General features: G+C 46.2%; 1 protein-coding gene across 3 annotated transcripts in view; it reads left to right on the top strand.

The window, feature by feature from the left end:
- prlra (prolactin receptor a) overlaps positions 1 to 12,405 on the top strand; it is a 28,018-nt gene extending 15,613 nt beyond the window's left edge. For all 3 annotated transcript variants that reach the window (XM_029692363.1, XM_029692362.1, XM_029692364.1), the window contains exons 2-9: positions 2,588 to 2,690; positions 6,027 to 6,159; positions 7,811 to 7,980; positions 8,777 to 8,943; positions 9,685 to 9,826; positions 10,022 to 10,118; positions 10,247 to 10,316; positions 10,431 to 12,405. In XM_029692363.1, coding sequence (XP_029548223.1) covers positions 2,621 to 2,690; positions 6,027 to 6,159; positions 7,811 to 7,980; positions 8,777 to 8,943; positions 9,685 to 9,826; positions 10,022 to 10,118; positions 10,247 to 10,316; positions 10,431 to 11,396 — 1,815 coding nt within the window. In that variant the 5' untranslated portion in view covers positions 2,588 to 2,620 and the 3' untranslated portion in view covers positions 11,397 to 12,405. The remainder of the gene's footprint in view (positions 1 to 2,587; positions 2,691 to 6,026; positions 6,160 to 7,810; positions 7,981 to 8,776; positions 8,944 to 9,684; positions 9,827 to 10,021; positions 10,119 to 10,246; positions 10,317 to 10,430) is intronic.
- The last annotated feature ends 1,555 nt before the right edge of the window (positions 12,406 to 13,960 follow it).

The raw sequence follows: 13,960 nt of genomic DNA, 5'->3' as shown, positions 1-13,960 counted from the left end.
CGATTGTGCATTTGTAAAAGTTTCTGAGGCTTTTAGGTGACAAGCCAAATTTCTTCAGTCTCCTGAGGTTGAAGAGGCGCTGTTGTGCCTTGTTCACCACGCTGTCTGTGTGGGTGGACCATTTCAGTTTGTCCGTGATGTGTACACCGAGGAACTGAAAACTTTCCACCTTCTCCACTACTGTCCCGTCGATGTGGATAGGGGGGGTGCTCCCTCTGCTGTTTCCTGAAGTCCACGATCATCTCCTTTGTTTTGTTGACGTTGAGTGAGAGGTTATTTTCCTGACACCACACTCTGAGGGAATTTCCATGACTGTGGAAATTCAATGGGGCCATGGATGGATTAGAAAATGTAATTTTAAAACTACACAAGTTGCTGTTAGAAGGTGAACTCAACCACCTGGACAAGGCTAGGATGGCCCAATTGAACCAGGTTGACACTGACCTTCACTAACACGCCAGACTAGAATGGCTGTCTTTCCAAATCTGGTCTAGTTGAGGCTACTAATACGCGTACTTACAGTTTGCATTATTTCCTGAGGATGGAGGTACAGCCCATTTTATGTAACAATAAAGATATAATAAGTAAATGAGTTAGAAACCATTGAGACATATTGACCTTTTTCATTATGTAACTGGTTAGATGGCAAGAATTTGTTCGGTTAATAAAAATTTAAAAAATCCACTAATAACACAAGTTGATACACTGCATTTAAAATCATCAAGTAGGATTACACAAAAAAACGTATTTCCATCGTGGTCTTCAGTCTGACTTTGGCCAGCATATACTGGTAGTAACCATGTTGTTTCCCCTAGCATCAAGTCTTGTTTCTACTGATCACACAAGACAACCAGGGGTTCAATTACATGATGTCGCCTGTCTTGTGTTCTAGTGTTCAGAGACACCTGATAGGTTGATCAAATGTATTTATATAACCCTTCTTACATCAGCTGATATGTCAAAGTGCTGTACAGAAACCCAGCCTAAACCCTCAAACAGCAAGCAATGCAGGTGTAGAAGCACGGTGGCTAGGAAAAACTCTCATGAAAGGCCAAAACCTAGGAAGAAACCTAGAGAGGAACCAGGCTATGAGGGGTGGCCAGTCCTTTTCTGGCTGTGCTGGGTGGAGATTATAACAGAACATGGCCAAGATGTTCAAATGTTCATAAATGACCAGCATGGTCAAATAATAATAATCACAGTAGTTGTCGAGGGTGCAACAAGTCAGCACTTCAGGAGTAAATGTCAGTTGGCTTTTCATAGCCGATCATTGAGAGTATCTCTACCGCTCCTGCTGCCTCTAGAGAGTTGAAAACAGCAGGTCTGGGACAGGTAGCACGTCCGGTGAACAGGTCAGGGTTCCATAGCCGCAGGCAGAACAGTTGAAACTGGAGCAGCAGCACGGCCAGGTGGACTGGGGACAGCAAGGAGTCATCATGCCAGGTAGTCCTGAGGCATGGTCCTAGGGCTCAGGTCCTCCGAGAGAGAGAAAGAAATAGAGAATTAGAGAGAGCATACTTAAAGTTCACACAGGACACCGGATAAGACAGGAGAAATACTCCAGATATAACAGACTGACCCTAGCCCCCCGACACATAAACTACTGCAGCATAAATACTGGTGGCTGAGACAGGAGGGGTCAGGAGACACTGTGGCCCTGTCCGACGATACCCCCGGACAGGGCCAAACAGGCAGGATATAACCCCACCCACTTTGCCAAAGCACAGCCCCCACACCACTAGAGGGATATCTTCAACCACCAACTTACCATCCTGAGACAAGGCCGAGTATAGCCCACAAAGATCTCCGCCACGGCACAACCCAAGGGGGGGTGCCAACCCAGACAGGAAGACCACGTCAGCGACTCAACCCACTCAAGTGACGCACCCCTCCTAGGGACGGCATGGAAGAGCACCAGTAAGCCAGTGACTCAGCCCCTGTAATAGGGTTAGAGGCAGAGAATCCCAGTGGAGAGAGGGGAACCGGCCAGGCAGAGACAGCAAGGGCGGTTCGTTGCTCCAGAGCCTTTCTGTTCACCTTCACACTCCTGGGCCAGACTACACTCAATCATAGGACCTACTGAAAAGATGAGTCTTCAATAAAGACTTAAAGTTTGAGACCGAGTCTGCATCTCTCACATGGGTAGGCAGACCATTCCATAAAAATGGAGCTCTATAGGAGAAAGCCCTGCCTCCAGCTGTTTGCTTAGAAATTCTAGGGACAGTAAGGAGGCCTGCGTCTTGTGACCGTAGCGTACGTGTAGGTATGTACGGAAGGACCAAATCGGAAAGATGGGTAGGAGCAAGCCCATGTAATGCTTTGTAGGTTAGCAGTAAAACCTTGAAATCAGCCCTTGCCTTAACAGGAAGCCAGTGTAGGGAGGCTAGCACTGGAGTAATATGATCACATTTTTGGGTTCTAGTCAGGATTCTAGCTGCTGTATTTAGCACTAACTGAAGTTTATTTAGTGCTTTATCTGGGTAGCCGGAAAGTAGAGCATTGCAGTAGTCTAACTTAGAAGTAACAAAAGCATGGATTAATTCGGTCATGCTTCATGCTTGGTCTGTTTCTATCTCTGTTTTCCCAGAATTCAACCTGACTTGCGAGGCAGTGAGGAGGCATGATGTGGAGAGACGTGGGAGTAACACTGATACTGTCACTAATCCTGCCTGTGGTTGCTCAGGGAGCACGTAAGTCACAGACCACAAAGTGTGTGTGCGTGTGTGTGTGTGTGTGTGTGTGTGTGTGTGTGTGTGTGTGTGTGTGTGTGTGTGTGTGTGTGTGTGTGTGTGTGTGTGTGTGTGTGTGTGTGTGTGTGTGTGTGTGTGTGTGTGTGTGTGTGTGTGTGTGTGTGTGTGTGTGTGTGTGCGCGTGTGTGTGTATGATACTGCCACTAATCTGCATGTGGTCAATCGGAACATATAAACCAAAGACCAGGCCATGTAACCTCTGATTGGATTTGGATTACAATGTCCATATATAACTGTCTGAATTAAAGGGAGACAGTGTGTCCAGAATGATTAAGACTATGCATGGAGCATATCAACAGTGTCGGCTGAAGGCTGCATCACATCCGGCTGTGATTGGGGAGTCCCATAGGGCGGCGCACAATTGGCCCAGTGTCGTCCGGGTTTGGCCGGGGTAGGACGTCATTGTAAATAAGAGTTTGTTCTTAACTGACTTGCCCAGTTAAATAAAGGTTAAATAAAAAAATGTTAAAAAAATGACTGTAGTTTCAGTACTATGCCCCTCCCAGTAGACACTGGAAATACACTACTACCATATCTAGATAACTTGTGCATTTTTGATGGACCCTAAACAGCCACAAGTAAAATGGACACTTTAGATATTGATATATTCTAGATAGATATATTTTGACCTCAATGGGAAAACTAATAAAGGTCAAATAAAATGAATAAGGAAATAGCTGGTCTAACTGTGAAAGGTATTGTGTGTTGTCTCACAGGTGTTGCGTGTTGTCTCACAGGTGTTGCGTGTTGTCTCACAGGTGTTGCGTGTTGTCTCACAGGTGTTGTCTCACAGGTGTTGCGTGTTGTCTCACAGGTGTTGCGTGAGGTGTTGCGTGTTGTCTCACGGTGTTGCCGGGTTGCGTGTTCTCACAGGTGTTGCGTGTTGTCTCACAGGTATTGCGTGTTGTCTCACAGGTATTGCGTGTTGTCTCACAGGTATTGCGTGTTGTCTCACAGGTGTTGTGCTGCCTTCTGTGCCTGTTGTCTGACCTGGTTTATCGGTTGTCTGACCTGGTCTATCGGTTGTCTGACCTGGTTTATCGGTTGTCTGACCTGGTCTACCGTTGTCTGACCTGGTTTACCGGTTGTCTGACCTGGTCTACCGGTTGTCTGACCTGGTCTACCGGTTGTCTGACCTGGTCTACCGGTTGTCTGACCTGGTCTACCGGTTGTCTGACCTGGTTTATCGGTTGTCTGACCTGGTTTATCGGTTGTCTGACCTGGTTTATCGGTTGTCTGACCTGGTCTATCGGTTGTCTGACCTGGTTTATCGGTTGTCTGACCTGGTCTACCGGTTGTCTGACCTGGTTTACCGGTTGTCTGACCTGGTTTACCGGTTGTCTGACCTGGTCTACCGGTTGTCTGACCTGGTCTACCGTTTGTCTGACCTGGTTATCGGTTGTGTATGACCTGGTCTACGGTTGTCTGACCTGGTTTATCGGTTGTCTGACCTGGTCTACCGGTTGTCTGACCTGGGTCTATCGGTTGTCTGACCTGGTTTTATCGGTTGTCTGACATGGTTTATCGGTTGTCTGACCTGGTTTATCGGTTGTCTGACCTGGTCTACCGGTTGTCTGACCTGGTTTATCGGTTGTCTGACCTGGTCTACCGGTTGTCTGACCTGGTTTATCGGTTGTCTGACCTGGTCTACCGGTTGTCTGACCTGGTTTATCGGTTGTCTGACCTGGTCTACCGGTTGTCTGACCTGGTTTATCGGTTGTCTGACCTGGTTTATCGGTTGTCTGACCTGGTCTATCGGTTGTCTGACCTGGTCTACCGGTTGTCTGACCTGGTTTATCGGTTGTCTGACCTGGTTTACGGTTGTCTGACCTGGTTTATCGTTGTCTGACCTGGTTTATCGGTTGTCTGACCTGGTCTACCGGTTGTGACCTGGTTTACGGTTGTCTGACCTGGTTTATCGGTTGTCTGACCTGGTTTATCGGTTGTCTGACCTGGTTATCGGTTGTCTGACCTGGTCTACGGTTGTCTGACCTGGTTTATCGGTTGTCTGACCTGGTTTAGGTTGTCTGACCTGGTTTATCGGTTGTCTGACCTGGTCTATCGGTTGTCTGACCTGGTTTATCGGTTGTCTGACCTGGTTTATCGGTTGTCTGACCTGGTCTACCGGTTGTCTGACCTGGTTTACCGGTTGTCTGACCTGGTCTACCGGTTGTCTGACCTGGTCTACCGGTTGTCTGACCTGGTCTACCGGTTGTCTGACCTGGTTTATCGGTTGTCTGACCTGGTTTACCGGTTGTGATGACCTGGTTATCGGTTGTTGACCTGGTCTACCGGTTGTCTGACCTGGTCTATCGGTTGTCTGACCTGGTTATCGGTTGTCTGACATGGTTTATCGGTTGTTCTGACCTGGTTTAGCGGTTGTCTGAACCGGGTCTACCGGTTGTCTGACCGGGTTTAGCGGTTGTCTGACCTGGTCTACCGGTTGTCGACCTGGTTTATCGGTGTCTGACCGGGTCTACCGGTTGTCTGACCTGGTTTATCGGTTTGTCTGACCTGGTCTACGGTTGTCTGACCTGGTTTATCGGTTGTCTGACCTGGTTTATCGGTTGTCTGACCTGGGCTATCGGTTGTCTGACCTGTTCTATCGGTTGTCTGACCTGGTTTATCGGTTGTCTGACTGGTTTATCGGTTTGTCTGACCTGGTTTTATCGGTTGTCTGACCTGGTTATAGGTTGTCTGAACTGGGTTTATCGGTTGTCTGACCTGGTTTATCGGTTGTCTGACCTGGTCTACCGGTTGTCTGACCTGGTTTACCGGTTGTCTGACCTGGTTTATCGGTTGTCTGACCTGGTTTATCGGTTGTCTGACCTGGTTTATCGGTTGTCTGACCTGGTTTATCGGTTGTCTGACCTGGTCTACCGGTTGTCTGACCTGGTTTATCGGTTGTCTGACCTGGTTTATCGGTTGTCTGACCTGGTTTATCGGTTGTCTGACCTGGTCTATCGGTTGTCTGACCTGGTTTATCGGTTGTCTGACCTGGTTTATCGGTTGTCTGACCTGGTCTACCGGTTGTCTGACCTGGTCTACCGGTTGTCTGACCTGGTTTATCGGTTGTCTGACCTGGTTTATCGGTTGTCTGACCTGGTCTACCGGTTGTCTGACCTGGTTTATCGGTTGTCTGACCTGGTCTACCGGTTGTCTGACCTGGTTTATCGGTTGTCTGACCTGGTCTATCGGTTGTCTGACCTGGTCTACCGGTTGTCTGACCTGGTTTATCGGTTGTCTGACCTGGTTTATCGGTTGTCTATCCTTCAGGCCACACTCCCCCAGGAAAGCCCAAGCTGACCAGCTGTAGGTCCCCAGATAAGGAGACCTTCACCTGCTGGTGGGAACCAGGCTCTGACGGGGGGCGACCCACCACCTACTCCCTCTTCTACCACAAAGAGAAGTGAGTGGTTATGCAGACATACCACATGCCCACTGGCAAGGAGGTGAACACCCACGAAGCAACACCCCCCCCCCCATGCCTGCATTACCCCCTATCACATGCTCCCTCCAAAAAAACATTGGTCACTTGTCTTGGACACACCTTCACACACAGGCTTAGGTACAAACACACTGGTGTTTTTTCAGGAATTGTTTATGTACACACAAAGGCAAAGGATGTTGACTTGTTTTTTTCCCCGTCATGTAAATAGCAAGACTGAAAAATCATAACAATGCCTCCACACGAACACTTGTTATTCCGACTCCTGTCCAGACATGTTGTTCCTCACTAATATCACATTGTCATCTCTGTGTCAACGCTCCTTGTCCAGCTCTGACACGTCTATGAGTGTCCAGACTACTTTACTATCTGTCTGTCTCTGTCTCTCTCTCTGTGTCCCTGTCTCTCTTTCTCTCTGTCCCTGTCTCTTGTCTCTCTCTCTGTCCCTGTCTCTCCAGCTCTGACACGGTCTATGAGTGTCCAGACTACTTTCCTATCTGTCTGTCTCTGTCTCTCTCTCTGTGTCCCTGTCTCTCTTTCTCTCTGTCCCTGTCTCTTGTCTCTCTCTCTGTCCCTGTCTCTCCAGCTCTGACACGGTCTATGAGTGTCCAGACTACTTTCCTATCTGTCTGTCTCTGTCTCTCTCTCTGTGTCCCTGTCTCTCTTTCCCTGTCTCTCCAGCTCTGACACGTCTATGAGTGTCCAGACTACTTTCCTATCTGTCTGTCTCTGTCTCTCTCTCTGTGTCCCTGTCTCTCTTTCTCTCTGTCCCTGTCTCTTGTCTCTCTCTCTGTCCCTCCAGCTCTGACACGGTCTATGAGTGTCCAGACTACTTTCCTATCTGTCTGTCTCTGTCTCTCTCTCTGTGTCCCTGTCTCTCTTTCTCTCTGTCCCTGTCTCTTGTCTCTCTCTCTGTCCCTGTCTCTCCAGCTCTGACACGGTCTATGAGTGTCCAGACTACTTTCCTATCTGTCTGTCTCTGTCTCTCTCTCTGTGTCCCTGTCTCTCTTTCTCTCTGTCCCTGTCTCTTGTCTCTCTCTCTGTCCCTGTCTCTCCAGCTCTGACACGGTCTATGAGTGTCCAGACTACCTCACTAACTGTCTCTCTCTCTCTAACTGGAACTAACTGTCTCTCTCTGTCCCTGTCTCTCCAGCTCTGAAACAGTCTATGAGTGTCCAGACTACCTCACTAACTGTCTCTCTGTCTCTAACTGGAACTGTCTCTCTCTGTCCCTGTCTCTCCAGCTCTGAAACAGTCTATGAGTGTCCAGACTACCTCACTAACTGTCTCTCTGTCTCTAACTGGAACTGTCTCTCTCTGTCCCTGTCTCTCCAGCTCTGAAACGGTCTATGAGTGTCCAGACTACCTCACTAACTGTCTCTCTGTCTCTAACTGGAACTAACTGTCTCTCTCTGTCCCTGTCTCTCCAGCTCTGAAACAGTCTATGAGTGTCCAGACTACCTCACTAACTGTCTCTCTGTCTCTAACTGGAACTGTCTCTCTCTGTCCCTGTCTCTCCAGCTCTGAAACAGTCTATGAGTGTCCAGACTACCTCACTAACTGTCTCTCTGTCTCTAACTGGAACTGTCTCTCTCTGTCCCTGTCTCTCCAGCTCTGAAACAGTCTATGAGTGTCCAGACTACCGTACAGCGGGGGCCAACTCCTGTTTCTTCAACAAGAATGAAACATCCATCTGGGTCAACTACAACATCACTGTAGTGGCCACCAACGCACTCGGCAACAACTTCTCTGACCCTGTGGATGTAGATGTGGTCTATATAGGTAAGAAACTTGACCCCATGGGCGTGGTCTATATAGGTAAGAAACTTGACCCCATGGACGTGGTCTATATAGGTAAGAAACTTGACCCCATGGACGTGGTCTATATAGGTAAGAAACTTGACCCCATGGACGTGGTCTATATAGGTAAGAAACTTGACCCCATGGATGTGGTCTAGAGGATATACAGAGAGAGTATAGAGTATATACAGAGAGAGTGTAGAGTATATACAGAGAGAGAGTATATACAGAGAGAGTATAGAGGATATACAGAGAGAGTATAGAGGATATACAAAGAGAGTATAGAGGATATGCAGAGGGAGTATAGAGGATATGCAGAGAGAGTATAGAGGATATACAGAGAGAGTATAGAGGATATACAGAGAGAGTATATAGGATATACAGAGAGAGTATAGAGGATATACAGAGAGAATATAGAGGATATACAGAGAGAGTATAGAGTATATACAGAGAGAGTGTATAGAGGATATACAGAGAGAGTATAGAGGATATACAGAGAGAGGATATAGTATATACAGAGAGAGTATAGAGGATATACAGAGAGAGTATAGAAAATGTGCTACACATCTCCATTGGAAGAGTTCCAAAATAACTTGAGAATAGAAAAAAAATGGTCATTGGACTGTAGTAAAAAAGGTCATAAAAAGTATGGCATGCCTTAATATGAATGTTTATTCTTCAGGTTATCACTAAGCAGACAAATACTCCCAAAATATGGCCCTTGTGTCTGCCCTTCTATGGTCATTGACATTAGCATCTGTCTGTCCCTCCTCTTCAGTCCAGCCACACACACCAGAGAACGTGACGGTAGGGGTGTTGGAGGACGAAGATGGTCCCTTCCTCAGGGTGTCATGGGAACCGCCCCGTAAGGCCGACACACGTTCCGGCTGGATCACCCTCATCTATGAGCTCAGGGTCAAACTGGAGGAGGCAGAGGAGTGGGAGGTACTTAAACACAACTACAATTTTTGCCACAGAAACCACAAGCTAGAACGTTCAAAACGTTCACAATGGCAACCACAATCATGAAGTGATGCCTTTGCAGCTACACTGAAGAAGAGGAAGTGATGTGATTAGAAATGATTTATTGGGAGCGGACAGTTTGTAACCTCTAGGCCAGTGATCCTCAATCCTGCTCTTAAAGAACTGCTGTACCAGCATGTGCTGGTACAGCACCAGTCATCTGGTACAACAACCCAGTCATCTGCCCTACAGCTACAATGCTAGACTGGCCAATGTCTTTATCACAGGACCTGTTAAATAATGATTAAATATACTTCCCTAGTTAAAGATTGGTCATTATTGCTGAACTATATGAATAATCAACCAGTTAGACCAAAACACAAAACCATCAAGGATCGTTCAGAGAAAGCTCCTGGAAACTTTTCAAAGCCAGACGATCAAAGTTATCATTTAACTATGTAACCCATATATCATTACTCAGAAAAGGGTCCGGTCTGTTTCTTAGAAAGTTAATGCAGGAAGTAAAATCAATCCCCTGTCCTGTGTGGCTAAGGTCGAGGGTTTAATTCCCACAGGGGTAACATACACACACTAGAAATGTATGCATTGCACTGCTTTGGATGAAAGTGTAGGTTTATAAAAGTACTCATGAAAGCATCACATCAATACCCTTGTGGTTATTCACAATCTCTAATATTATCTTGTGTGTATTTTCCCTAACAGGAGCACCGCGCAGGTCAGCAGAAAATGTTCAACATCTTCAGCCTGCACTCTGGTGGCGTCTACATGGTGCAGGTCCGCTGCAAGCCAGACCACGGCTTCTGGAGCGAGTGGAGCACCGCCAGCTATGTCAAAGTTCCAGACTGTAAGTCTGCCAACCACGCCTCTATACTTGTCATAGTTTTAAATAATGTCTAGACAGCACCGCAGTCACTAATGTGCTGTGCTGCTTCCAGCCTCTTGGAGGAGTGTATGTGATGTCTGTCAGGCAGTAAAAAAAGAAACATTTCTCTTTCAAAAGAAGTTGTGTTGTAATGTTATTTTGTTGTTGTGTTGACAGACATCCCCCGGGAACAATCCATGTGGATCCTGATCGCCGTCTTCACTGCCTTCATCTTCTTGATTCTCATATGGATTATCACCATGAACAGAAGCGGGTACAAAGAAACCTTCTGAAGTCACGGTCATGAGATTAGATGAATCAATGAAGAAGCTGATTGCATAGCAACAGTATTCTCCATTCATGAACAGCTCACTCACTCAGTCACTCTCTCTCTCCCTCTAGTGTGAAGCACTGTCTACTACCTCCCGTTCCTGGACCTAAAATAAAAGGATTTGATCAACAGCTTCTCAAGGTAAAGTGACTTCATTAGTTCACTCAATGTCTCAATGTTTCTCAAGGTTAAGTGATTCCATTGATTCCACCGTCTAATTGTCCTTTCCACTAAACCTCTTTGCTCTGTCTACAGAAGGGCAAGCCAGAAGAGGTATTCAACGCCTTGGTAGTCCAAAGTTTCCCTCCGAGGTCTACTGACTATGAGGATCTGCTGGTGGAATACCTGGAAGTGTACGTCAACGAGAAACAGGAACTGATGCTGGAGGGAAAAGACCTCCAAGATGTTGGCTGCCTCAAGTCCAAGAGCCAGTCGGACAACGACTCGGGCCGGGGCAGCTGTGATAGCCACACCTTGCTGATGGAGAAGTGTGGAGGTGTGGAGTCCAAGGAGGAGTCGAGCTATGAGGAACCCGAGCTACTGCAAGGCCAGGCGGGGTCTTGGGAGAGGCTGGAGAGGGGAGACAGCCAGGAGGTGGACACCCCAGATTCATCAGATGGGAGGGTTAAGACCTGGCCATCAGTCTTCTCCCCGTCGATCCATGGATCCTCCTTTCCCCACCAGCCAGAGTACAGAGACAGCCTGGGAGAGTACAGCGAGTACCGTCTCAGCAGATCCCCATCCGCTGGAGTTGCTTACCACTGGGAGGCCCAGCACCACCCCCAGGCCCACAGCAACTTCAACATCCGCAATCTGGAGCGCCAGAAAGAAGCCACGGGGCTTGGGCTGCCCCCCTCCCGGTCCATGGAGTACGTGGAGGTCCAGAAAGTGAACCCGGAGAACCAGCTGGTCCTGAAGCCCCTCTCCAGCCACGGCCGGGGCCCCTTCCAGGTGCAGTTCGGCGGGGCCGGTGTGGACTACAGTAAAGTCAACGGGGTGAACAATGACAATGTGCTCTTGCTGCAGAGGCAGAGGCAGATGGCTGAGGCTGGGCGGTACTGTGACTACCAGGAGAAAGAGGGGGGTTCGGCTGAGAGATATCCCACACAGCAGCAGGGCAAGATGGCCAAAGACGGACCTGTAGCTACCCAGCTCCAGGACAGCACGTGCCTGACCACCAGCGGCTATGTGGACACTGCCCCCACGATGCCCACCTTCTAGACTAATCTACCCTGCATGAGGGTCTGAAAGACGGTCTGTGTGCTAAACTCCATGCTCCTCCTGTAGTCACGAGCTGGGTTGACAGTTTGCTATTGTGACTCTCCCTTCTGTCAATCTCCAGCTCAGCATAGGAGTTTTGTACATTAAGGATGCCTGGATGGATAGTTCTCTGGAGGATAAAAACTGTTCTCTCTAAGGCTAAGCTAACATCCCAAAAACTTACAAACACTTTGAGATAGTGAGGAGAGTTTCTGTCAGAGGCGGAACCAAAACCCTTTAGCTCACTCACAAACTGTTAAAGAACCAACTATATATATATATATATATATATATATATATGTGTGTACTTCATGCAAGAACCGATGGAAAACAGTTTTATGCTTCAGAATCCACAGAATGAATATCTATATATTTATTTTTTTAATGTACATGATTATTCATGATAATGAATGTATTTGATCATAATGGTGTAAATTCAATTGTATGCTAATTATTACTTATTTCAGCTCTGTTGTCTCTCTATGTAATGCAAATTGAAACTGATTTCCAAAAGGTACTACTGCAGACTATTTCCTCAACCGACTTGCAAAGTATACTTTTCTGTAGACAGATATTATGCGGGTGTATGTGAAATGATTCTTCTAGAACCACAACTGGGGAAACCTCTAAATGAATCCAAATGTATTATTCAGACTTTTATAAATGTGTCTAGTCTCAGAGAGATACTGTACCAGCTGATGATTCAGTTTCTGGTTTAGAAAACTATAGTTATAGAAAACGTTTTCTATAGCTGTAAGTACAATTTTGTATTAAAGAAAATAATAAAGTACAAAGGTAAAAAGCACTACAGAAAGAAATACAGGGATATTTTTCCATACAGAGTTTATTTTGGTGAAAGTACATACAGATTTATTACTATATTGATTATTTGTTCAATCAAGTATATTGATGATTTGTTCTATCTGTGAATTAAAATGCTGCTCATTAAAGATGTAATATAGACAAAGTACTATTTATTACTTCTTCTAGATTATTCCCATGAATTTACTTCTAAATTAGCCTCGGAAGTAATACACTATTACAAACAAGCTACAATGTGAAATCGCATTTAGACCTCAAAGAGCTCACATCTCCCATAATGCCGCGCTGACATTCGTCGCAGTCCACCTAGCTATCAACATCAATACTTTTTAGCACTCTGTAACAACGATACAACTATTGATGGGACGATTGACACCGGAGTGCCGATGCAGTTTTCAAAGAACTGATCCGATACCATGTACCGATGCTCGTTTCAAAGTACGATATCACATGATCAATGAAGTCTGAAGCTTCTTCGATTCCAAATTGTTTTCAGACACCGACCTCTCCTTGACACCGTATTTACAATTTAGCTAGGATTTTTTAATGGAACATCACCTGAACGGTAGCTCAGCAGGTAGAGTAGACAGGGAGGGGACAGGAAATTGGGTCGAATTCCTGACCATTGCTCCAGCTAGCTAGCTTTTGCCAGTTAGTTATAAATAATTATTATCAAGTAACGTTAGTTAGCTAGCTGCCTTCCTTCAATGCTTGGTGGCTTTATAGACAGGGAGGTTATATTAACCCCTAGAGTTGATGTACGCGGCCCGAGGAAATCTTATTATCAAAATAATAAAATCCCCATCATAATCCGTCAATTTAAAATAGAGATATCAGTTATTTTGCATGGGCTGCGTCTCAATCCACTGCATCCTTCCTCATCTGCAGTGAAAGGAGATAGCTAGAGTGGTGTTTGTCAGACCATGAGACATCCTGAAAATCGGTCTTCTCACAAAAACGCCTGTAGCGTCCAAACGGTTTGTCCTACAAAACCCCTGTATGGAAAGATGAGACTCTCACGAACATAGTGGTGTTTTCCATTTTGCTCTACGACCCCCACATGTGTCACGGGACTTGTATGATGTTGGTACATCCAATCTTCTGTCTGTAGCGTCTGAATAATTTGGGCCACACACTAATATGGTAAAATGGCGCCGAAGAGGATAGGTGACGTTTTACATGCTCCTAACCAACTGTGCTATTTTGTTCATTTTTTTGCGTTGTTTGTAACTTATTTTTTTTAACTTATTTTGTACATAATGTTGCTGCTACCATCTCTTATGACCGAAAATAAATATCTTCTGGACATCAGAACAGCGATTACTCACCTCAAACTGGAAGAAGCTTTTTCCTTGAACGACTCTGGAGAGAAGGATATACTGCCTTCCCGGGAACAAGCCCAAATTCCCTTCATTTGCGTGAATGAAAAGACGAAAGAAAAGGGTAGGTCGGGCTGCCTTCTGAGGATCCGTAGGCGCGTGAGTGAACTCCCACTGCCAACCGTTCTATTAGCTACCGTGCAATCATTGGAAAATAAAATTGATGATCTACAATTAAGATTATCCTACCAACGGGACATTAAAAACTGTAATATCTTATGTTTCACGAGTCGTGGCTGAACGACGACACGGATAATATAGAGCTGGCGGGATTTTCCATGCACAGGCAGAATAGAGAAGATGCTACGTCTGGTAAGACGAGGG

This window comes from Salmo trutta, chromosome 15, assembly GCF_901001165.1.
Source record: "Salmo trutta chromosome 15, fSalTru1.1, whole genome shotgun sequence".
In the NCBI taxonomy this organism is placed as follows: Eukaryota; Metazoa; Chordata; class Actinopteri; order Salmoniformes; family Salmonidae; genus Salmo; species Salmo trutta.
This window is presented reverse-complemented; position numbering and strand designations above follow the sequence as displayed.